Source organism: Lodderomyces elongisporus, chromosome 6 (assembly GCF_030384665.1).
Source record: "Lodderomyces elongisporus chromosome 6, complete sequence".
Taxonomy (NCBI): Eukaryota; Fungi; Ascomycota; class Pichiomycetes; order Serinales; family Debaryomycetaceae; genus Lodderomyces; species Lodderomyces elongisporus.
In genome coordinates this window covers 397,145-422,938 of record NC_083678.1, presented here as the reverse complement: position 1 = coordinate 422,938, position 25,794 = coordinate 397,145, and the positions used below count along the sequence as shown (strand labels likewise).

Sequence of the window (25,794 nt, the reverse complement as noted above, 5' to 3'; positions counted from 1 at the left end):
ATAAAGCATTAATGTTGGTGCCGTTAGTGTCGATGGTGCTGATAATGGTGGAGGTTGAGAGCAGTGGGGTGGGGATGGGGGTGGGGGTGGGGGGGGGGGGTCAAAGCAGTGAATAACATTACTCACTTTCCTTTTTTCTTTCTTGCTTACTTAATTACATACTTCCTTCCTTCTTCTCTTCTATATTTCTTGCTCTTGAATTCGCAAAGCCTTCTTTTCTTTCCATTTTGGTGTCATCACCTCCTCGGGCTACAATCATTGTAAATGATATCGAGAGGAGAGGAGAGGAGAGGAGAGAGGGAAATAATGAAAGAAGAGAAAATAAAAAAGGTAAAAAAGAAAAAACAGAGTGGAACGTTGTGGTAAATATGAGATGGTGAGTGCTTGATATCATGGCGATTGCACAGAAAATAGAGAGAGAGAGAGAAAGAGAAAGAGAAAGAAAGAAAAAAGTAGAATCGGGGTTACCCCACACTCTAAAACTTCAACAAAAGCTAAGGCGTCTTTGTCTTTATATGTCGCCTTTATTTTTGATGTTGTGCACTCCACAAAGAAACATAAACATTGCTTATAGAGTTGTATTTTGGGGGGCATACAATGTCGGATTTGCAAATTGTTGAAAAAAAAAAAGAAAAGAAAAAAAAAGTAAAGGAAGAAGGAAAGAAAGAGAGAAGTGTGCTTTGATCGTCATGTCACCAATGGTAAAGTATGCTCTTCCATATCGGAGTTTTATTACTAAATAAAGGTCAACTTCTTTATAAATATATTTATATCTGTTGGCCCCCCCCCCCCCCTCCCGTTGTTGGAATCAATTTGTTTAATGTAAAAAATGAGCGAGATACGAGTGGAGGTAAAAACGAATTGTGAAAGTTTGATATAGATCCTTTTCAACTGTAAATGCGCAATATGAATACCAGTACGTTACCAACAAGGTAAGAGCAATCTCTCATACTCGTGCTGGTTCGTATAATCAGTGTTGAGATCCAATTCCACTAAAAAAATCAAACTTCAATTAAAAGTACAGAAGTATAAGACGAGGAAAATTGAAAAATAAAAAATTATCACAGGCGAAATTTGGCATATTACAAAACAATAGGCAGAGAGGATAAGCAATGGCAAAATTGACACTCACTCACTTGGATATAGGTGGGCTTTGTTCATACCAAACAAATTTTGTGTCCAGCATATACTCAGAACCAGTAAAGAAAATATAAAAAATAAAGAAAAAATAAAATAAAGAATAAATAAAATAAAAAATTTAAGATAAAGCACAGTAACACATTTGCATATATATGTAAATCTAAATGTATATAAAACAACAGAGAAAGAAAGAAAGGAAGGAAGAAAGGAAGCTCAGTGTATCCATGTGGTGGATGACAGGTTAAAATTTCAAGAATCCAGACTCAAAATATATAGTACACCAATTAACAACAGCATCTATATCTCCTTACCCTCTATTCACTTTAATTTCACAATTGTCTAATTGGGATATTTTTTTTATTATCATTTATTATTATTCTGATTTTTTTCCTACTTTTTTTTTAACTTTTAAACCCTTGGAAAACAAGAATCATTCAGACTCACACTCACACTCAGACTCACACTCATACTCATACTCATACTGACACTGACACTTATATTGACAATGCAGACTGAGGGCAGGTCCAATGATCCGCAGGACACGATAGATTCTATTACTACCAACGGCCAGCATGATTCAAAAATAGCTATCCCCACTCTGGAGAACCAGTCACAAACTCCGACGATTGAAAAATCATCAACAACAACTGACACAACAAATACAGCAAAATCAGCAAAACCTTCCACGACCTCTCAACAAAAACCCTATAAGAAACGAAATAGAACGCCTGCCTCGTGTTCTGTATGTCGGAGCAGAAAAGCCAAATGTGATAGAGCAAGACCTACATGTGGGTCTTGCTTGAAGAAATCCATTGCACATTTATGCTACTACGAATCTCCCAACGGTCCATACCAGCATCACCACAATTACTACCCACCAAACCAGTACAACGAGTATCACAACTATCAGCCGCAGCACCCACAACAACAACAACAACAACAACAACAACAACAACAGCCACCACCACAACCATTTGCACCTGCACTTCAACAGCAGGGAATAAATCCTTCTCCCCATCTTCACCCTCACCCTCACCCTCCACCTCCATCATCATCAACACCATCCGCTCATGGTGGCGGGCTCCCACTTCCGATAATGAACAAGCAAGGACTGTTCCAAGCCCCAGTGCCACCCGCGCCATTCCATCTTCAACATAATGAACTTGGAACCAACACCAATAATACAATCACTGACCAAAACGGTGTAATTATGCAACACCCGCATCTTCCGCCTCAAATGTACAACCAAGTACCACAATCACCATTTTCATCAGACCCCGCAAACCACCTAACGCCCATGCCATACCTACAATACCTGCAACAAGGACACTACCCACACCTGCAACGACTGCCAAGTGCATTGTTTCCACCTTCATCTGCTGGCTCGCCCAACTTCCAACTGCTACCACCACCACCACCACCACCACCACTACCATTACCACCACCGGCATTGTCTCAACAACAACAACTGCTGCTGGTGCTGGTGCAGCAGCAGCAAAAGAACGGCCTAGGTAGCGGTGGTAACAACAACAATAGCAATAACAACAATAACAGAATGTCATCAACGCCACTGTTGCCCATGCCTACTCCGCCTTTGCATGGAAATAGTACTAATGGCGGAAACACTCTATTTGATGCACGGCCAAACCTTGTGAGTCCAGGAAAAACACCCAATTCTGCAGAATTGAAAAGTGCAAGCCATCATACATCGCTTTCGGGATTACCTTTGCCTCAGCCACCTTCTGGTCCAATCAACACTAAGGAGAATAAGTCAGACAAAGTTGACCTAGACCTAAACCAATCCACAAAACCAGGCTTACATGATCATGACCCTAGTCCTCGTTCATTTTCCAAATTTACCGATGGCCAATCGCCTGGTGGGAAATACTTGTCACAACAGCCATCACCATTAGGGCCAGGATTCAATCATGCTTCGCCGCCAATTGCGAGATTAAAATCACTTGCTTCTGAATCTTATATCTCGCCAAACTCCAACAGTTACAATTCAAAACCGAAACAATCAGTGTCTAGCCCCTTGGGCTACTCATTTGAAAAAACACAACCAAACTCAATTCAATCACAAATATCACAAGTATCACAAGCGTCGCCAGGATCGGACCATAGTGCCGGAACTGCGCCTTCATTTTCCACCAACGCACTAGTCTCGATCCCACTAGGACCAAATTCATCATTGCAAGTGAGTCCCGATGACCGGATCAATGTGTTTGCAAATGCAAGCAACGCTTTAGGTGTTGAAGGCTTAACTATACAACTACAAGGTGCTTTATCCTATGTTGGTCTCACCAAATGTGATCCATTCATCACGATATTGAGAAACTTTACCCTTCATTTATTTAGAAACGGAGAAATGGCTAGTTTTATCGCAAATGACCTGACCAAGAAAAGACGGCTCTCCAATGAATCTTCGACAAGATCCTCAAGACATGGAGGGTCTACATCTGTGGGAACTACATCGATGAAGAGACCGAAACTCGATCCTTTGGGATCCCCCAATAGTGAGCGTAAACTAGGAGAGAATAATACTGGTGGCGACACAGCTTCTACAGCAACAGCAGCAGAAACAGCAACAGCAATGGGAGTCAGCAGATCAGCAGACTCGATCAATGTTGAAAATGGAAACTTTACAACCAGCTTCAGCAATAACAATAGCAATAGCAATAATAGTAACGGGTCAAAGAGTCGATCGCAACCAATGTCATCTTTTGACTTGGCATCACCTTTAAACCTGTATTCACCTTCAGTTCCGGGAAATTTGGCTGCAACCACAGTACAAGCTGTGAATAACAAAAACAACAACGTTTCATATATACCATCAATGGAGAAGTTTTATACTGGAAGACAGGGTAAAAAGAGCTATTTTGCTCTAGTGGAAAGAGTCATTGTTGACTTGTTGCCAACACAAATCAACTCATTCCATTTATTTTGTCGGTTTTTCAAATATAGTCACCAATTTATACCCATATTTGACGAGAACAAACTCATTGTTGAATTGAATCAAATTTTTAAACATTTTCCTACTTTTTCAAAAGAAAAATGGTCAAACTTGAATATTCGTAATGATCATGACTTGCGCACATTGGGTGTTTTTCTTTTAATGACCAGATTGGGTTACATGAGTTTGATTCACAATGATAATGTATACAATGACTATACTGAAGACGAACTTTCGATGATTGCAGATATGGAACATATTACGTCGCTGGAGTTTACTCGTGCAATTAACATGTGCATAGGTGATGCACTAACTGCGGCAAAATCCTCATTTAAGCTCGTACAATTACTTGCATTGTACTATTTTTACAAGGAAAATTCTAATGAGGATGGACATGGGATTTGTGGTGCAGACTCACAAACCTTGTTGGGGATCACTATGCGTCATGCATTGCTGATTGGGCTTAACCGAGATCCTACTTCTTATATGGGCCACGACTCCATCTCGAAGAACACGGCATTAATCAAAACATGGCGTTACCTTTGGCATTACCTCGTGTGCACTGATGCAGTAAGCTCGTTGCACAATGGTACAAATCTCAACTTGATGAATTTGGACATGAGTGATGTACAAGCACCATACGAGTCTAAGGACCAACTGGGACAATTGAACGAGTTTTTGAAGAAATATATCCAGATCTGTAAAGTATACCGTCAATTGTGCAACAAGATCAATAATGTAAATGAAAAGCCTAGGATTGTGGATATCTTGGCCGATACAAACTATCTTGAAAAGATGTTTTTTGAGTTTTTCGGAAAAGATTTCTTCAAGAGTGTTATTTGCAAACCAGCAAATGTCCGAAATGACTCCAGTTCCGACTGGGAGATTGGTAGCAGAGAGCACGAAGAGAATTATTTGAAGGTAATGAAGTATTGCCTCTTTATCCAGTTACGCACCAATCTATCTGGAATGTATTATATGATTGCCATTCATTATGAAAATGAGTACAACGAATCACGTACACCATCGATGAATGCAGGAATTGAGCTATTCAAAATTTACATCAAGAGTGTTGTGCAACTCGTGTATATCATGTCATATGTTTTGGACAACTCTGTCGATATTTTTGGCAAAAACTATGACTACGTGCTCACCTCGTCGAATGAACGGCACATGATTAGAACGCACTCTTTTCTTACATCGTTTTTTGTGCGTTTACTACATCAAAAAAAGGATCTTTCATTCAAGGTGTTTAAGGAGCCATCGTATATCCCGCGTCTTGAAGTTATAGATACATTATTCACAATTGTTCTTATTGAAGCGGAATTGTTTGTGGGGAATTTCAAAAAGTTATCACGCACATACATTAATAGTTATCGACTCTACATCATGACGTATATCATTCTTAGACAATGTGTTGAAAACCCCGAGGTATTCTTTGAGAAAGCAGTAAATGATCAACAATTTTTTCACCAGGGGACTAACATGATTGAGTTTTTCAGTATTGCTGAGTTGCAACACTTGTGCCGTTTATGTGGAGAGTTCCGCACTGCAAAAGAAGAACAGCGCAAACTAAAGAATGAGAGATTGCGTGCCAAAGGCATCCATGTCGATGATGACGATGATGATGACAAGAATAATAACAATAACAATAATAATGATGATGAATATGGCAATAAATTCGATACTTTCAGTATGGATCAGTACAATGACTTGGACTTGCCCACATTCAGAGATGACGACTTATTGTTGGGTAGACCCTCTCCTGGAGGCTCATCTACAAATCCAATGTCTTTTTTCGATGATAAAAAGATATTCAGTAACTTGAACAATTTGAATGATGATGCGTTGGACCCTATTACATGTACTGATGATTTAATTCGGTTGTTCAATATTTATGGGGACTTTGATCAGGAGTTATTTCAAGCCTCATCGTCATAGTAACTGGAAAAAGTGTTACAAGAGTGCAAGAAGTTGAAAGGACTAAAGTGGAATATACATGCTTGTATTTATGGATTTATGTATGTATATGTAGTAGACTGTTTATATCACTCATACAAATAAAAAATGTACTATATCAAACTCATCAACAGAAATTGCACCATCAAAGTGGAAAAGAATTGTGGATCAAAATCTAGATCACAATAGTGTGGACCAAATCGCGGGATCTGTGTTTGTATGGTAGCGTTATCTCCGTCTTAAGTCCTTTTCTGCAGGCAGTTCCAATTAATCAAAAACAAACTGTTTGAAGATAAAAATCAAGGATTTAGTAAGAAAAAAAAAAAAAGAAAAGAAAAGAAAAGAAAACAACCAATCTATTAAACAATTAATTGAGAAGTAAACAAATAAAACGCTTCACTTTCCACTTCACATTTCAGTTTGATAGTTTTCGACAATTAAAAGGTCAAGTCTATACACGGAAATAGAACATTAAAGTGTATTTTTTCCCCTTTGAAAAAAAAAAAAAGGCAATAAGAAATAAATAAACAATCAAGAAAATAAACTTACAGAATTCACATATTTTGTGTCTCTTCGAGTTAAATTCGAAATCATAAAAAAAAAGAAAAGTTCATTTAAGAAGTCAGTTACCGAAAACGATAAACGAAATATGAACTCCACATTCCAGGGTGTGAAAAAACCACCTTATCAGAAACGAAGCAGAGTCTCACTAAGTTGTGTCAACTGTAAAAAGAGGAAAATTAAATGCTCAAGAACGAATCCGTGTGAATCTTGTATAAAGTATAGATTACCATGTGAATACCAAACGCCTGTATGGAACGTGGCACCCCCACACTCAGAGAATGGTGGACAGAAAAATGTACAGCAACAGTTTGGCGTACATAGAATTGATAAACCTATAGCTCATCAACTGCGTGGAAATAACAGTGGCAGTAACAACCAAAGTGCACTGAACCTTTCTTCTTCAGAGAATTCTCTACAGGAACAATTAAACTTACTTAAATCAAAGTTGAGAGAAATTGAATCAAGCATTGAGCGTGGCGGTGCTGATGGTGGTGGTGATGATGGCTCTGATGTTAAAGGCAATAGTTCTGGAAGTAATATCGGAAGCAGTATTAGTAGTAGTACTACTACTACTACTGCTAGTACTACCACTACCAGCGGGATCAGCGTGGGAGTTGTAGGTGGTGGTAGTAGTAATTATGGAATGAATTCATCACGTACAAGCTCTTTCACCTTGTCCTCATCAGAGCCAGTACATCGTCCAACGCTATATTGGGAATCATTAGACGCCACTAATAATCAAACATATATTGGAATCAACCCCTTTGACGAGTCCAAGAATGAGACCATGAGCTTTTTTGATGGATATTGCGCGGTCTACGAGCAAGACATTGCACGAAGGTATAATAACGGCCCATTCTCATGGATCACAATTGTGAAGAAAGATCCTGCACAGAATGCCATTTGGAAACATCTTCGTGCTATGAACACAGAGCAGAAACGCTTGATTCGGCAAACACCAAGAACTTCAAAGTTACCGCCAGCATTGATTGACAGGCTATCGGCCAAGACTAACGCAGGTAACAGCAACGATGACCTATTGCGTGGTGGTGGTATGCTTGGTGTTAAAAGACAATGTAATCTTAATGAGGATGAGTTTAGAGAAAAGGTGATTGACGAACAAGGATTGAATGACTTGCGAGTATATGGCAATGTACGAACAAATTTTAAACAACTGAATTCAAGAAGAGGATGTACTGGTAAAAATGGAGGACAAAGAAGATCAAAAAGTCCTGAAGAGGAGGAGAATAGTGCGGGGAAAATACATTGTGTAAATGCAATAAATGGAGAAGGAATAGAGAGTTGTAGTAGTAATACTACTACTACTACTACTGCTACTACTACTACTAACAACAATAATGATAATAACAATAATAATGGTGTTGGTAATAATGGAACATCTGGTTCACTTCCTCGCCCTTCCTCATCTCCTATTCGACATGCAGGAGCGCACAGAAGAAACAATATTGAAGAAGAACTTTGCTTGATTGAGTGTGTTCGGCAATCTCTTCCGAAGCAAAGAGTTGTATGGACATCAATTGAATTCTTTTTCAAGTACCTTTATCCCTATATGCCGATTTTGGACGAGAATACATTTACTGCGGAGATGGAGAGAATGTTGGGCAAGAAAAATTTTATGGACATTGCGTTTCAGGAATTGAGGATCGAAAAGAGATTGGATTTTGCATTTCTAGCCGTGTTAATGGTTTTGTTGCGTATGACTTATAATTCGTTAATTTCAAACAAACGTGGACTAAATGATGCCAATATGGAGGAAAGAGAAGAGGGAAAGGACAAGAAGAAAACAAGAGGACATGCAAATGGAGACGAACAAGAAGACAGCAATGCCGATGACGAGAGTTCTCGTTTGAATGGTAAATTTGCAGATGATTTGCGATACTTGTTGTTAAACCCGGTCGATATCAAGATTATTGACACTGCGCAATCGTGTCTTGATCAGTTTGACTTGTACAAACGTACCTCTTTGGTTGTGTTGCAGGCATTGTTTTTGCTTAAATTATACAAGATGTTTTCACCAGAGGATGGAGATGGGTCGGATGGAGGCGATTCGCAGGTTTTGAATGGCCTTTCCGTACAAATGGCAATATCTATTGGACTCAATAGAGATGTTGAGAAATGCCGGGACACGAGCGAGGGTTATGCTACACAAAACTTGCATCGTAAGATTTGGTTCTTTTTAATTATTTGCGATTTGCTTCAAGGGTATCAATATGGTAATCCTTTGGTGATAAATGAGAAAATGTACGATACAAAATTACCTTTTTTCAAACATGGCAATGAGAATATCAATGATCTGGAAAAGGAAAGATATGTTACAGGGACATTTGCCTACTTTGAAAAATATCGAGAGAAATTGGTAACAATGTTGGATGATTGCCTCAACTTGAGGAAACCTGTTGAGATGAAAAACTTGACGAGGCAACTTGGTGATTTCGAAATGTTTTTAAATGATAATTACGGAACAATGAGCCACATCCTTGTCCCTTACGATCAGAATAAATTCCCATACCCGTTTTTGAAGCTCATGCAGTGCAAGAATTACATGAATATGAAGATGTTTTTGAATATAATTTATTATCACATATTTTTATTCTATGAAAACAAGGTCCGAAACTCTAATGATAACAATGGTCTTGTGGACAAGTCACTAGCTCTATTTTATCTCAAGAAAATGTTTGCGTCGTTTTTTAGTGAGTTTTTCCCAACTATTTTCAGCTTGCTTTTAGATGGACAAAAAAACTTTGGGTTAGGTATAACCACGGATATGATATTGAACCCATATACGCAGCACATGGTCCACAAGGTATCGCAATTTAGTATATCCATAATGTTGCGGTTGCAAAGCACGATTTTTATGTTGAAATCAAATGCTGACTATCATAATTTGAGTCTACGAAATTCTGTTAGTTATAAATTGAGGTTTGCCAAATTGATGAAACTCTTGAGATTGATAGAGAAAATTTCCGAAGTTTGTATCTCTGCAATGGCGAGATTGAGCCGGAGATACTATTATGCATGGAGAGTCACAAAGGCTCATACGTTTTTGGTAAAAAGCATAGCTATGAATGAGGACTATCACAAAGCGATACCAAAGGAAGACCATGTAGAGTTTTTGGAGTGCAGCGATGAACAATTGACAGAGTTTTGTAGGATTTGTGAAGAAGGGTTAAAAAAGTATACTAAGGCAAAGTCGCAGTTTAATGTTGATGGAAGTGGCGAGTTTGAAGAGTTTGAATCCATATGTGGGTTAAAGAAACATCCTCATAAGCCTGCAGCAGTAAATACACCTATAGGTGTAACGGGAGAAAGACCCGTCACACCCAACACTGGTGCAGAAGAGTTGTTTAGACCAAGGACGATCCATATGCATGACTTAACTGAAAACAATGGTGAAGGAAGTATGGAATCAAATTCTACTGCATCGGTGTTTACCGAAGAAGAACAAAAACAAAAACATAAGCAAAAGCAAAAGCAAAAGCAAAAACTGCCAAGACTGCTGCACCAACAAGACTTGGAGCAAGTATTGTCACATCCTCTTTCGAATGAATCCTGGTCAGATCTTGATGACATGAAATTTGTCAATAACGAGGAGATTGACAATTTGTGGATCTCGATGAAGATGAAGAATGAGCCGGTAATGACTCCTAGATCAGCTATTGGTTTGGGTGGTGTTGGTGCTGGCAATAGTGGTCCACTCACTTCTACAATCACTGGCAACAACAATAATATTCATAACAATACTTACACTAATAGTAGTTATAATAATAACACCACGAGATACGCAATTTTTGAGAATAGTGCACCTACCACAAGTGCAGTACCAACAATAGCTACACCTGCAGCAGTTAATGGACATCATTATCCTGCTTCGTTGACGCCATTGCTAAATGCTGTTCCAAGTCCGCAAGCTCCTATTGATGGTACATCTTGTGCGATTGGTGATGGACTGGGTTCTTTTCAAAATAATTATGGTGATGAGAATGGGGATGACAATAACAATAACAATGGCAGTACTAACAATAATGGCGGAGAGGCTTTTAATTATTGGAAAACATTGGATGACTTTGATTTGTTTAATGCATTGCCGTTGGAAGATATTTTAGGATTGAACAAGTTTTCATGATGTATAGAAAATAAATGATTGTTTTTCACAACTTTTATATTAATTATTCAAAAGTTGATATATTTGACAATACTTTAGAGTAGAAACACAACCATTGGTGTTTGTAATGCTTGTTGGATTATCTACATTTATTCACCATAGGTTTACATTCCTAGCCTCTAAATTATAATTCAAGCCAAGTAAGAGGAAACAAGCTGGTTTGCACATGACCATTTATATTCTTGCAGACGAAACGCGTTTGAGTGTATGTGTGTATGTGTGTGTGTGTGTGTGGCTCATTTTTTAAGTGGCTTTTTGTCTACTATTCTTATGCTGTAAGTTTTATTTTCTTTTTTTCGTCTTTTACATAATATTTGATTGTTAAACTCTCAAGGTTGTTTGAGTTCTAATGACTATTTGCTTATATTTATAGGTATATGATGATCAGATTTGACTTCCACTTTACTGTTGCTGTAGTAATGATTGACTTGATTTGCCGAGTGTGGTGTAGAGTTGTTTGATTTTTTTGTAATATTGACGGAGGGAAGAGGGTGCTGGCTAAGACCCAATTTTTGGGGTTCAGAAAGGTGAGAAACGTAGAAATCACTTCATTTGCAAGTGGCATGGAATTGTGTTTTCTTTTTAAAAAATTAAAAAAATAAAATAAAATAAAATAAAATAATTAATTAAATAAATAAAATAAAAAGAGAAATCCTTCAAAACTGAATCTACTACAATTAGCAAAATATAGATGTTAATTGAATGACATGGTACGTTCTTACGATTACTCTTTCTGATTACAAAACATGATAATAATAATAATAAAAAAACGTTTATTCTATAAAATTGTTTAAATCTGTCATGGACTGAATAATATTTGTGAGTGTTTGAATTGAAATTTAAAAGCCTGGAATTTTTTTTTTACTACTGTATGGTTATATAAATCCATAAACCAGTCGTCAAAAAACAAAAAACGGAAAACTAAAAAAAAAAGAGGAAAAAAACATTTGGACCAGCAAAATGATTGGAGCTTAAAAACAAAAGGGGAAAGAGAAACTAAGGAAATTTAAGAATCTTTCTTGTTTTGTCTTTTCTTCATTTTCTTCTATTTTTCTCTTTTTTTATTAATTTTCTTTTAAAAGTTTTGTAGATGAGTGTGGATTTATGCTCTGGTGGTTGCAGCAATGCCAGCATTACCGCAACCATTAAACCTCTTCAAGAGGTTGTTCAACTCAATTTCCTCCTTGATCGCAGTAAACTCAATCATTGGGTCAACCAGTGCTGTGTCAACTTGATGTTTGGGCATAATGGATGATTGCGCAGAAGCAGCAGGGATACCAGCTGAATGTGGCTTCTCATTCACCAACATTGAGATTGAATTCGATGAAGTGGATGCGGAAATTGAGGATCTATGACTGTAGGCTGACTCCAAGGAGTTTGAAGTAGAGACTGAAGAAATTGAGGAATGGGAGTCTTGTCTGTAGTGAGCATAAGGGTCGAGGTATTGGCTTTGTTGTGGATATGGTTGTGGTCTCTGTTGCTGTTGTTGTTGCTGTTGTTGTTGGTAGTGGTACTGTTTTGAGTGTTGATATGGACTGGTGGAGGAGCTGCGAGATGAGGATGGGGATGGATATGCAGCAGCAGCTGCGGCTGCCGTTGCAGTGGAAGTAGATGTGGATGGGGATAATCTTGTTGAAGATGGTGAGACTGGGATGGACTGGTAAGTTGTAAATGCTTGTTTTTGTGCTTGGTGTTGGAGTTGTTGGTGTTGGAGTTGTTGTTGTTGTTGCTCTTGTTGTTTCTTCCAGAGCTTGAGTTTTTCAGTCTTGATAATTTGTGACTTGATTGGTTCCAAGAATGATCCCAACATTTGGCACATATCTTCGTTTTCGACTCTGATGTCCCAGTTCAACAAGTAAATCAATTGTCTCTCCATGAGGTTGATATCTTTAACGTTGAACAAGCCATCGGTGTATTTGGCCCAGTGTTTGTTTTTGGGGCTCGAGTCATTGTGGAATTTGCTCGACAAGATCAAGCAGCTCAACAAGATTCTGTGTCTGGTGCAAGGCAAGCCTTGAGCATTTTGGGGCAATTTGTTTTTCAATTTTTGCAAGTAAACGAGGGTAGCCATCAAGGTACCGGTGTAGACATTTGTGTACTTGATCAATTTTGTCAAAAAAGTCATTAATGATGGCAATTGCTTCACGGTGTTATTTGTAGTTGTGTATGTTTGAGACTTGGTGTCTTTGCATGGAATCACCTGCAATGTAGCAACAACCAACTTGTGGATCATGTCGTGGGTGATGGGACCATTGAGGAAGATGTTGAGTGCCTGTAAATCAAGTGCGGAAACCATTATTGTGAGATTGTTTTAAGAGTTGGATAAATGTGGTGGTGGGTGCTGGGTGCTGGGTGCTGAATGCTATAGGCAGTATAAACGATGTGAATGCAAAAAAGGTGGTTGAGGTTAAAGTTGAAGTTGAAGTTGAAGTTAAAGTTGAAGCTGTAGCTGATGAATGATGGTATCCAAGGATATAATTGAATGAAGAAAACCAATATGAAAGTTGGAGAATACCCTCGATATATATATATAAATGATTTTATTTTCCTTAATTATGTTTGTCGTTTTTTTTTTATTTTAAATTTTTTTTAATTACCATGCTTTTGCAGACAAATACCAACTAAACAAATCTCCTTCATCGTGTTTGAGTTAGTCGATATGCTTAAAAAAAAATAAAAAAAAAAAGAAAATCGAATATAAGGATAAACAAACACGAGATAGATTTAACAAAGTAAAACTCTCAAAGGGTGGTTTGTTTACCATTTGCCTAGCCATCATGAAACTATAAAAAAAAATAAATAAATAAAAAAAAGAAGAGAGAGAATTTACGCTTTGGGAATAAATTGACAAATGCGTGGAATTTTTTATTTTTTATTTTTTTATTTTTTATTTTTTATTTTTTTTATTATTTTCTTTTCCACCAGTCGTTATGGGAAAGGACAAGCCCTTCCAGAAGCGCCACGAGCTAATGTAAAGTAAACAATCATAACACACAACCTCCTTTTGACTGCTGTGTATACTATTTTACAACTCTTGCATCTTTACATATGGAGTGTACATTCCAAAAAAAAGAAAAAAAAAAGAATGGGTGGTATATACCAATCTCTACAAAGCTGTAGTTGGAAGAATATAAAGGAGGTAAGTTGTTGTAGTAGCTTTTTTTATTCTATACTAAGTTTAAAAAGGTATACTCTTTTGGAAACAGGTTAGAATTTTTTAATGCAGAAAATAAAAAAATAAAATAAAAAAATAAAAATAAAAATAAAAAAATAAAAAAAAGAAATTTGGACAAAAATGGACGTTATTGCAAGATGACACAAAGTGACACGATCTTCCCCCCCCCTCCTTCAAGAGACCATAACCACACCACTCATCAACCACTAGTCAACCACTAATCAACCACTCATCAACCACTAATCAATCATTAATTAACCACGAGAAAGAAAATAAAAATATATACTACGATTAACGAAGATATAATTTCCACAGTTATTGCGGTACTTTCGCAACCAACACACCAAACAACAACCTAACACACTGCTGCAAATATAAGCAAGATCTCGTACTAGCAACTGCTCTATAACAGATATAACCAGGTTTATTTCTTGCTTAGCACAAAAAACTTGATCTAAATGAGAAGGAGAAAGAGAAGAAGGAGGAGAAACAGGTGTGAGTCTTGTAAGGTGATTTCAATCAACCAGTCGCAAATGGTGATGATGGTCTTGTTTTTTTGTTTTTTTTGTTTTTTCTTTGTCTATTGGTACCTAAAATTAAAAGTCAACCAACTAGCTACCTCATTACTTAATTTCTCTTCTCCTCTTTCTCCCTTCACTCCACCTCGGTGCCATCCTCCTTTTCGCACCATAGTTATCTTATGGTTCTTTTCTCTTCCAAAAAGTAAGGAAAGGGGAAAGGAAAAAAAAAAGAGTTCAATTTCGTAAGTTAATTATCTTTTACTTGAGCGTGTAGCAAATGGGATGGCTTAGACTGATTTTTTTTTTTTTTCATTGATTGATTGATTGATTGATTGACTTAGCTCAACTACAAAAGAAAAACATCGCCTCCTACAATTGCAAAATTCATATACCGCCCTTTAGGTCCTCTCTTGTATCTGTTTTTTTTGCTTTGTTGTTCTATTTCTTTTTTTTTGGTCTGGTTTGGTTTAATCTTTCATTATTTCTTTATAAACTTCTTGTAAAATGAAGATCGGGAGGGAGGGAGGGAGGTATAAAATAGAATACAATGAAAATTGAAGATTGACATAAAGTTTGATTTAATATTGATTTTTTTTGAAAGATTAACATTGACTTGGGACATTTACCCCTTTTTTTTTTCCCTATTCCATGACACGCGATATATATATATGTATGTATGTATGTATGTATATAAATCGCTAATAGTTCTACTAAACAATAAAGTCTAGTCCTTTGTTTTGATAAACTAGATTGCACAAGTATATAGTATTAAGGGGTGTGGAACGTCAATTGCAAATAATGTCTCGTGCTCTAAGCAAGCTGGGCAATAAACTCTAAGACTATTTGCTGTGTTTTTTTCCCCCAGAAAAATAAAGTCTCAAACTCAAGAGTGGTGAAATGTATTGAAAATTAAAAGAAAATTAAAGAGTAATGAACAATTGAACAAAGCCAAAAAAAACATATTTCGTCAAAGGGGGGAACAATTTTGTGTCGATCAAAAATAAATTAAAAAATAAAAAATATAAAAATTCAACCGTTTGAGCACTTGACGATGCATCGACAATGCCTGAAAGAAAGAAAACATCAAGATTAACATCAACATCAATATCAACAATTAAACTTAAAGTTGATATTGATACCGACGCGTATCTAAAATAGACGTTTCTTACTCTTAACAAAACGTCGTCATAGCCTGGATCTATTTTGACAAACAGTGCTTGTTTTTCTGATACCATCTTAATTGGTAGCATTACCCAGCTTTGAACAGCAGCACTGGGCAATACCAAAACCACCACCACCATTACTATCATCATTACTATCATCATATGGGGGTAAGAGGTGATTGGTAAAAACACGATCCATCCACCACTGGTCCCTCAATTCCAATATATATATATATACATTGTATATATATATATATATATCATAAAAGATATTAATCAATCAACTCTCTGTAAAGTTAAAACTTTGAAAAAAGAAAAAGAGTACTCATTCACTAACAATATTATCAGTTGGATGCTATAAACCATTCTGAGAAAAGATCTAGAACCCTTGCGTTATTCCAAACAATAGGAAAAGAAAGTAAAATAAAAAAAAAGAGAGACAGAGAGAGAAACAGAGATAGAATGAAACAAATGTTGACAAAATTGTTTATGGTCAAAATGAAGGTGAATGTCTCTTTAACTCCTCGTGTAAATCAATGCAGTTTATTTCTCTTGCTCAAGTGTTTTTGCACTTTGTTTATTTACATTTTTTGTCGTCATTGTCGTCGTTGTTGTTTCTCTTATTTTGGTTGTTTTGCATCGGTGGTTATTTAATTTTACGCGACTTGGGATAAAGAAAAGACGAGGAAGGAGCGCGAAGTTAGAGCGTAGTTAGAGCGAAGGAGTGCGAGAAGAAAATGAAAGAAGGAAAGTGAAAGAAAAAAAATCAGGTCTAACGCACGTCGCTCCTACACGAACGCCCCTGTTTTGTCTCTTCCGTGTGGTCTCGTCTCGTCTCGTCTCGTCTCTCCTTTTGTACAACAATTTCTTTTGTCTCAGTCTCCCTTCCTCCTCCTCCTCCCGCGTTCTCAAGCGCCCAAACACCCAAAGGAGGCAAATTCTTGTGTCGCGTAAACAGAAAAAATTATAAACACTACAAAGAGCACAGTATTATGTGGGAAAAGAAACAATGTCCCTTACGGATCAAATGCTAGCTTCCAAATTTTTCAGCAACATAAAAAAAAGGCACTTTACAGTTTAACCTCGATATCATGCTGATGCTGAGCCTTGCACAACTACTATGCATTTTCAATTTTTCAATTTGCTCTTTCCCGCTCTCTCTACACTCTACTCTACTCCCACTCTTTACTTTTTTCTACCATTTCAATTTTCACCAAAAGAAGTAATGTAATTGCACGGCAACGTTTCTTTCTTTCTTTCTTTCATTTTTTTTCTAATTTTTTCTAATTGTTTTGTTTCTTTTCTGTTCTTTTCTCTCGGATTGATTATTTACATGTATATGCAACCGTCAACGTATAGAATACTTACTGCGGCATCCTACACCACTATTTGTTAAAGCCAACATTTGCTTTTAGAATTCGGTTAATCCTTATCTAGAAAGTGAAAGAATATATAATTATTTAGATCTAGTCACGTGACTTGTCGCAGAAATCAAAAAAAAAAGAATTAGAAAAATTAATTTTTGGAAATTAAAAAGTAGAGATTGAAAGAGAGTGCAATAATATGTTTGGTATACTTTTTACTCAAACTTCATTGAGTTTGTCTTAGATACTGCGATTTTTGCAAAACAGATGAAACATTTCTAAGTGATGATCAATAAGCTAGTAATAGAGAGGTAGTATTGTCAGGTGCTATTGATTTTTCTTTTTTACTTTTCCTTTTGCTTCTTGGTTTTTACATTTGGTCTAAATGGACCTTGTTTTGTTGTCAAAATACATTTCAGATGATACGAGCTTTGCTGGTCTACAGATTCATAAAAAATTTCGTTTCAAAATCACCAAAACTTTTCCCCAAATTCTGTTCCTTCTTCCAAATGCATCAGGCAATACCATGTTTACTCGTACACACATACATCTATAAATACATGTATCGACAGTTTTAATCAAAAAGATTTTGGTAGAGAAACAAAAAGAAGGAGAGAAGGAAAGAAAGAAAAAAAAACCCACAAGTAAATTCGCCACCCCATCGTCTCTACACTCAAGCACCAATTGAAAAGTTTGCAAAGAAAAAAGAGTAAAGAAAATAGAATCTAGAAAACAGATCGTAGAAAAAAAATAGAGAAAAAGTTACCTAGTCATTATTAAACGAAATTCGTTCAATGACATTCATGCATCACGTATCTTGCTAAAGATTAAATCACTGGTATTATTGTACACTTCAATATGATATGATGGTATTTGAAATCAGAAATTTGGGTATATACTGGGTCTGTCATTTAAGTTCCGACTGGTGCACAGCATGATTGTCATCATTGCAAATACTCATCATCATCAATATCAACTTGTAAATAATCCTAAAGATCAAATCCTCAAAAAAATAAAAATACTTGAACTTGAAATAAAGAATTAAGAAAAAAAAATTGAAAAGCAAAAACAGGACGAAAGAAATCAAAAGAAATAGTATTTGACTTCACAAACATCAGAGTATCTTTACTCTTGAGATAAATCTGTGAAATCGCATACTCCATTCAAATTCTCATCCCCCTTGTCTTTTCCTCCTTCTTCACTTCATTCAGTCTCTATTGCAACTGCAATTGATAAAACATTGTTGTTGTGAGTAAAGAGTAAAGGAAAAGAAAAGAAAAGAAGAAGAAGAAAAAAAAGAAAAAGAATGTAGAGAGTAAATTTTTTTTTCATTTTCAAACATTTCAATTTATGTTGCGATGATTTGGAATTTAAATCATCCTTCACCAACTTCTAGTGTATATATATATATTTTTTTTGTTACATTTTGCACGTACATTTTCTTCACACAATTTTTTTCTTTTCCATATATATATATATATACGTGTTCACGTGATCTCGCATTGGTTGAGAAGGGAGATGGCTTGCAAGGCACAACTCCGTCTTTAAAACTTACAAAATATGTTTCACCATCCACTATACATTGAGTAATAATGGTTCGATTTGTTTGTTCTTTCTTTTTTGTTTGCCCTTTTTTCGAATACAAAAAATGCTAATATTACTGACTCAATATTGTTATTGTTATTATTATTGTTATAGTTCATTTTTCTTTTTCACTTTTTCAATTTAATTTTTCACTGAAAAATAAATAGTGTAAAATTAGCTTTTGCAATATTAAACGTAAAGTAATGATGCAGCTGTGGCAATTGTCAATGGAAAAGAAAATATCAGGTAGCGTGGAGATCATTCCCGAATCTGGTGTACATGATCCCTAGTTCACTCCATTTCCTTCTCCCTCCAACATTTGTCTCTGCAAAAGAAACATTGCAAAGAAAGAAACAAAAAAAAGAAGGAGATAACTTACCTCAAATGTGGTTTACCAATATGTAAAGTATGTTCAAAGCTGATTTTATCATTTCGATATCATCATATTACCGTTGTCAACCATCTATACTTTTCAAAAAAATAAAACATTCTCTAGTATCCCTTCTGGAAGGTGCTATAACCGACTCTCGCAAATGTACTTTATATATATATATTTTTTTTTTTAAAAAAAACTGTGGGGCGAAAGGAAGAGTTCATTATCTTCCAAATAATGAGAAAGAGAACATAAGGAGAATGTCAAAAAAATGAATGAACCATTAAAGATTGAACACACAAGCAAAATTCAAAGAAAAGTAAAAGGGACATAAAAAATATTGGTTGTTCACCAGATAATCATATCATTTCCTTTTCTTCATAAAAAAGATCGAAAACAAAAAGACAACTATATAGCAGTTATCCCGTTTCATTGAAAGAGGTGCAAAAAAAAAAGAAATACTACTAAAGTTTTAAACGTTAGTGATGATTCCTTGTGAGCCAAAAACTTTAGAAAGAAAGAACCAAAAAATTTGATAAATTTGTAGCACCGAAAACATTAACATACCAACTGCATATATAGTTTGTATGTATATATGTATATATGTATATATATAGTTTGTATAGATAGATTTGACAGTATAAAGTCAAGTCACGTGATTATATATTTAGATGTCTATTTTTTTTTTTTTAATTTTAATTTTTATTTGATTAAATTCTTATCACCTACCAACAGTGGCCTTTCTGACACAGTTCCAATCTTTCTCTTCCGCTTACTCACACTTAATAAGATTCACACATTCAGACACACACACACACACATACATATACCTAATCTCTTTTCAACAAATTTCGTTTTACTAACTTTCAAGACTCTTTATCACCATATCTTTAGTTACCTACTAACAACAAACCAAAATATTGCAACAGCAGAAAATAGGAAAGAAAATCTACATAAAGTAATAGAAAGTATAAGTACAACTAATAGTACAACTAATTACACAACTTATATTACACCTAAACTCTTGAACTTGCAATACCTTATGTTGAGAATAGCATATTCACTGAGATCACGTATAACACTAGCCAGCTCCACGATTCGACATCAAGGACAGAGGCTAGGTCGCTTCCATAAATCTGCCAGACTATTAAAAGACGAAAAATCAAAGGAATTGTTGAAAAACCTAGGCGTTAGTTTACAAAAAGGTAACATAAATGAAACAGAAAAGGGCCAGGATGAAAAAGAATCAAAAGAAGAAGAAGGGTCTGGAAAAGGAAACGGAAAAGAAGAAAGAGAAAAGGGAGAAAAAGGCGAGAATCTGGAACAGAACTGGTCAAATGCCAATATGGAAAGTGATAAAAATATAGACGCAAAAGAAGAACTGGGAAAATCTTCAGAACTTGGAACAAAGACAAAGAGATATAATAACCTCAACAGTGGCAACAACAATGGCTATAGTGTTGTTGATAATAATAATAACAATAATAATAATAATAAAAATAACAACAACAACATTAATCATAGCAATAGTAAAAAGACCAACACTAATAGGAGAAACAACAATGACTCGCTGCTTCTGGACAACAATTCCAGTGCTCTAGAGAATTTCAATCAACAACGACAGAAAGAATTATACGACAGCGTCTCATCCATGTCGCGTCGCGATTACCTATTGCAACTAGCACTTGATGGCGATGCGTCATTTGGAAGTTTCGAAAATCCAAAACGGATAGACTCGAGAAAGATACTACGACTGATCCCTGATGAATTGGACCTCACAGATCCCAAGGATATGGAGCGCGTGGATGAAGTTTACTCGAAATTAGCTAAGCTTGACTCAAATCAAGAAATGCATCAAAAATACTTGAAACAAATCATTATAGACTATGATAATTACTTTATCGAACTCGACCAAACGATAAGAGGAATACAGTCCAAGTTTAAACAACTCAGAAGAGGAGAAACTGATCGGTTTAACGCGGGATCATGGGTCTATGAATTGGTGAATGATCGAATGAAGTACCCGTACAATGTTGTTGGATTTGATCGAAGCTTTACAGGTATGCCATTGAGATCCGATTTCTTGCAAAAACCCGTATGGCCAAGAGAATTTATACAGGATTTGCCAAGGTATGGTGGCCACAAGATTCAGTTGAAAAAAGCTGACTTCAATTTGCCAGAACACGACGGCTCGATAAATGTGAATCCAGCCACAGTCAAACCTTTGCAAAGTCTTTACGACTATGAAAATAATCACAATAATAGGAGTAGGCTGAATGACGGGCTATATCACACCACCACCAATAACAATAACAACAGCTTGAACAAGGTACAAAAGGCTACACATGAATACTTTAGCAATGTATGGGGGCTCCCCAAACACTACATCCCGGTAAAGAGCACTGAAAACTACCAAAGACTAAATTTGAACAATCATCAAATTACAAATAGACTCGTTCAAGAGATCCGAATTATGAAAAAACGCCTTACAGATGAGATCAAGGCCACGATGGAGACCTCTAACGTTGTTTTGCTTTCGGCAAACAAAAACTACTATAAGGACCACATCAAATCCAACCAATACATACTTTGCGAAATAAAAGATGAGCAAGTTGGTTCTTTTTACATATGGAAGAGTTTCAGTATTCTACCACCTTACATTTTTCTCCCGCTCTCTAAACGCCGAGAACGCAACTTGACCAAGCATTTACACAAATTGTTTTTGTTGAATTTGAAAGATGAAGTGGAAATCTTGTTCAATATAAAATATGACCACACAAGAGACGTCAAGAAGTATATGAAGTCCTTGGTAAAAGAGATTGGCCATAACATTCTGTTTCGCCTTTGGCGTTATTTCAAGATCAACAAGAGAACTTCGAGGTCATCGTTGTCACTGAGTTCTGCATTTCTTTCTGCATCATCTTTTCAATTACCATTGGTAAAACAAAAGATGAAGAGCAAAGATGCCATACTATATAAACCGTTCAAGGACTCATGTTTCAAGAGGATCTATTGGGTGAAAAAGTTGGACGTTAGAGGCAATAAAAGCTCACAAAAGAGTCGGAAATTGGGAAAATGTGCAAATCGCATCGATTTCACCATCCTTGACGGCAACCTCATTGAGTAAACCAAAGCTTACTCACATATGCCGAAGATTGGTTTAATTAGCTGGTGGGGTTTCCTCCCCCCTTTTTGTTTTATTTTTTTTTCTTTTCCGAATTCTTCTTCTCTTCTATTCATTCAACTACATAGTTTTCAAATACACGCATGTCTTTTAAACTATTCTTTTCATTTCTGCTAGATTGAAGTTAATGAATTCAATGAATATAATGTAACCCATTGAATAGATTGAATCCGTCTATTTTTCATTTGTTCTTTGAATATTCCAGGTAGCGCATGCCTCTTTTTTTTGTTTTCCTTTTTCTTTTTTTCTTTTTTTCTTCTTTTTTTTTTCATTTTACCTTTTTGACACAGAAAGACATTACCACCAATACCAGTAAGAAATTTTCAATCAAAGTTTATCTGAATCGGAAAAAAAAAACACACTAAGTAATACACACTTTGCACTGCTGTCCAAGTGTTTGAATTTTGGTTTTGCCCGCTACAGTTTTAGTATTTCAAACAATAATATTATCTTAAATTCACGATGGCATTCAAAAAAGTTGGACCACCTCCAAAGAGCCTCCCACCACTTCCAAGATTACGTGTTCGTAAACCTATCTTGTCACAGTCAAGTAACAGTTGCATGGTGCTCATGTCTTCTTTATTGAATTGTTGGGCTTCCAATGGCGAAGGTAGCCAGGCGTGCTTGTCTTTTGCCAATGACTTGAAATACTGTATGGAGAACCAACAGTCACTGAAGGTCGAGAGGAGTACTATCAACTACCACGCGCAAAGATTGTATCCTAAATTGAAAGGAAAGAAACTTGATTAAGTTGAATAACAAAAAGCAAGCGGAGAATATGAGCAATAATGAAAGAGAACAGAGTTTCGAGTTTCCTTCCTTGCTTTGCTTTTTTTTATCATTTTTTTTTTTTAAAAAAAAGCCGAAGAATGAATCAAGACTGAGGAGGAGAAATGATTTTATATCTGAAAAGATTGGTACTAATGTCTTATTCAAGGATCGAGTGTATCATTATTGTCAAAACTCGTCTTTTTTTTCTTTCTATGCTGAAGAAAATTTGTTCGTCTTTTTCCTGTTTGTTTGTTTGTTTGTTTGTTTGTTTGTTATTCTATGTTTTTCTATGTTTTTTTCAATTATTTTTTGTTATTAATTCTAATTGAGCATTTGAGAGAAAGTGGTTGGAAAAACATAAGCAAACAATCCGAAGAACAAGTACAATTTTGGTTCTTGTATATAGATTATTAATGGTTTAATGAAACGAAATTTAAATTTTGGAGTATTTCGATTAGAGCTTTGTTGTTTATCACAAATGTATCGTAAAGAATAATAGTTTGAAGGTCTATAACTATAGATGTAAGTGTTTCTATTCTGTCTATTTAAAAACTTTTCCGTCAGCAATTTCTCTCTTCTCACCATTGACTTCGACTGGCTCATCCCAAGCCAACATGTTGTTGACGAATTTTTGGACTTCTTCCTTTGAGCCATCCAATTTGGTGAACTCATAAGATTCCCAATCTGGAGCAACATCAAAAGCTGGAACGTAATCTTGACCTCTGACCAAGAAAGCACCAGTGATACCATTGTTGTTGTTTTCACCGTAAACAACCATACATCCAAACATGTATTTGGTTGAAGCAGACAATCTGTTGAAGAAACCACCAACCAAGTTGTTGGACATAAAGGTCAAGGTCAACTCATCGTTGTATTTGTAGTCAACCTTCCACAATGACCATTCTTCTGGGTCGTATTGGTTTTTCCAAAACCATGGAATAGCAGTTTCTCTAGTCTCCTCGTTGGAGTAGACTCTCTTCCATTCATCCAATGCAGCCTTTGGCTTACCCAAGGCCTCCAATGGGTGCTTTGGCTTTGGTGCTGGTGCTGGCTCAGCTGGTTCAGAAGCAGCAGCAGCTTTTGGTGCAGAAGCTTCCTTCTTGGCAGCTGGAGCTTGAGCAGCCTTCTCCTTCTTCTCTTTCTTTGGTGGAGTGTAAACCATTGGTTCTTTGATATATTCAAAGTTGGCATATCTGCCGTTGAAGAATGGATGTTGAGAAACGGTTTTGAACCATCTGCTGATGGCAGGGTATTTCTCGGCAAATGGTGCACCCAAGTTTGTCTCCAAACCTCTTGAAACAACAGAAGCAGCATATAAATCGGCAAAAGTAAGTCTTTCACCAACCAAGTAAGTGAAGTCGTTCAATCTGTTTGACAAGATCTCGGCCATCTTGTTCAATTTGACATGGCACTCGTCGTTTTGTTTTTTGTTGTATGGAGCCCAACCAGCAATCATGTAGAAAGTTGGCAACCAAGCACCAAACCATTCTTGATTAATGAATGATTCCCATTGCAAGATTGAAGCGTATTGAGCCGCGTTCTTACCCAAAAGACCTTTCAATTGGTCTTGTGGAACCAAGCTGAACAAGTACTTGGCAATGGCAATTACTTCGGTTAAGGTGTAACCCTTCTTACCAATGAAAGCTGGAGTCAAACCCATTGGGAAGTAACGGTGGTATCTCTCATCTTTTTCCTCAGTTATTTTAACATCCAATTTGAAATACTTGATGAGGTCTTCCAAGATGAATGATCTTGGGGATGGAGAAAAACAGTATAATGTACCTTCTGACATGCTTATTTAGGGTAAAGTTCACTTCAAATAATGTAGCGATAGTAAAATGAAATTATTCAAAGAACGTATATTTTGGATAAATTTAAAGGTTTCGATTATGAAATTTTTCAAAAATGATGGATGCGAAAAGGAAAATGAAAATGAAAAAAAAAATTTGAAGCGGGCATCTCGTGCGCGATTAGTCAGCAAACACCAACACCCCGCTGCAACATCGAACAGTTTCTGGGTGAGTTGTCAAATGTTTTTTGAAATAAGACTTGACGGATTGCATCAAGAATATTTTGCAATTTTGGAGGGGAAAAAAGCGGAAAAGAAAAAAAGTAAGTAAGAAAGAAAGAAATAAAAGCTATTCTATACCGTGTGAGTATAATTTTGCTTTTAACCCACTTTGTATTTGAAGTAGTAGATCTTTTTTTTTTTTATTATAAAAGTAATTCCGTTTACCCTTTTGGGAAGTTAGCGCAATACTTCTCAATCTGATCAATCAGTACTCTCTGTCTCAAATGTGAGAAGAAAAAAAAAAAAATGGGCAAAGCAACTCAAAAATAAAAAGGGGATTTGGTCAAGAAAGTGCCTCTTCAAACACACAAGCACTTGTAGTTAGAATGTGTTTAGCATATAACACTCTGGAAAAGCCTTGCGTTTTGCACATTGGGTCTTCCATCTGGCACCTTTTCATCCTCAAATTTTAATAAAATTTTAGGATTTTTTTGCAGTTGTAAAAACTGAAATTTGAGTCTTGAAAGATAAAAAATTACTTATTGTTGTATTGAATTTTGTGGCTGAGCAGTCATAAAATACCTCAAATTCCAATACCTGTCTTTACAATTTAGGCACCAATATTTAAACAAGATGAGACACCAACCTGTACATGTTTAAAGATGTTCTTCTTACTTTTGATTGCTTTTGCTTTCCTTTCCACCCTTGTCGTCTTTCTCTTCTCCCCCTCCCCCGTTCCGTTTTAGCTCTGAAATATCAGTTGTGATACGAAACTTTTGTAATAGATCCACTGAAGTAATGAGATCCTACAATCTGTTTCTCTTTAGAAATTTCAGTACCTTAAGTAAA

At 36.1% G+C, this 25,794-nt stretch overlaps 5 protein-coding genes across 5 annotated transcripts; 3 read left to right on the top strand and 2 right to left on the bottom strand. All coding sequences in view use genetic code 12, as the record gives it.

Annotated features, from left to right (window-relative positions):
• Positions 1-1,645: 1,645 nt before the first annotated feature.
• On the top strand, positions 1,646-6,034 carry PVL30_004635 (uncharacterized protein; the record flags this gene model as incomplete). The annotated part of the gene is made up of 1 exon (XM_001524731.2): positions 1,646-6,034. The coding sequence occupies one exon, from the start codon at positions 1,646-1,648 to the stop codon at positions 6,032-6,034; it is 4,389 nt and encodes a 1,462-aa protein (XP_001524781.2).
• A 667-nt stretch (positions 6,035-6,701) lies between these two features.
• PVL30_004634 (uncharacterized protein) lies at positions 6,702-10,760 on the top strand (the record flags this gene model as incomplete). Its single annotated transcript, XM_001524730.2, has 1 exon — positions 6,702-10,760. One exon carries the CDS (start codon positions 6,702-6,704, stop codon positions 10,758-10,760), a length of 4,059 nt encoding a protein of 1,352 aa, XP_001524780.2.
• A 1,141-nt stretch (positions 10,761-11,901) lies between these two features.
• Positions 11,902-13,095, bottom strand: PCL1 (PHO85 cyclin-1; the record flags this gene model as incomplete). Its single annotated transcript, XM_001524728.2, has 1 exon — positions 11,902-13,095. The coding sequence occupies one exon, from the start codon at positions 13,093-13,095 to the stop codon at positions 11,902-11,904; it is 1,194 nt and encodes a 397-aa protein (XP_001524778.2).
• A 6,926-nt stretch (positions 13,096-20,021) lies between these two features.
• PVL30_004632 (uncharacterized protein) lies at positions 20,022-22,106 on the top strand (the record flags this gene model as incomplete). Its single annotated transcript, XM_001524727.2, has 1 exon — positions 20,022-22,106. One exon carries the CDS (start codon positions 20,022-20,024, stop codon positions 22,104-22,106), a length of 2,085 nt encoding a protein of 694 aa, XP_001524777.2.
• A 1,369-nt stretch (positions 22,107-23,475) lies between these two features.
• On the bottom strand, positions 23,476-24,726 carry TEF4_2 (elongation factor EF-1 gamma subunit; the record flags this gene model as incomplete). Its single annotated transcript, XM_001524725.2, has 1 exon — positions 23,476-24,726. One exon carries the CDS (start codon positions 24,724-24,726, stop codon positions 23,476-23,478), a length of 1,251 nt encoding a protein of 416 aa, XP_001524775.2.
• Between the last annotated feature and the right edge of the window lie 1,068 nt (positions 24,727-25,794).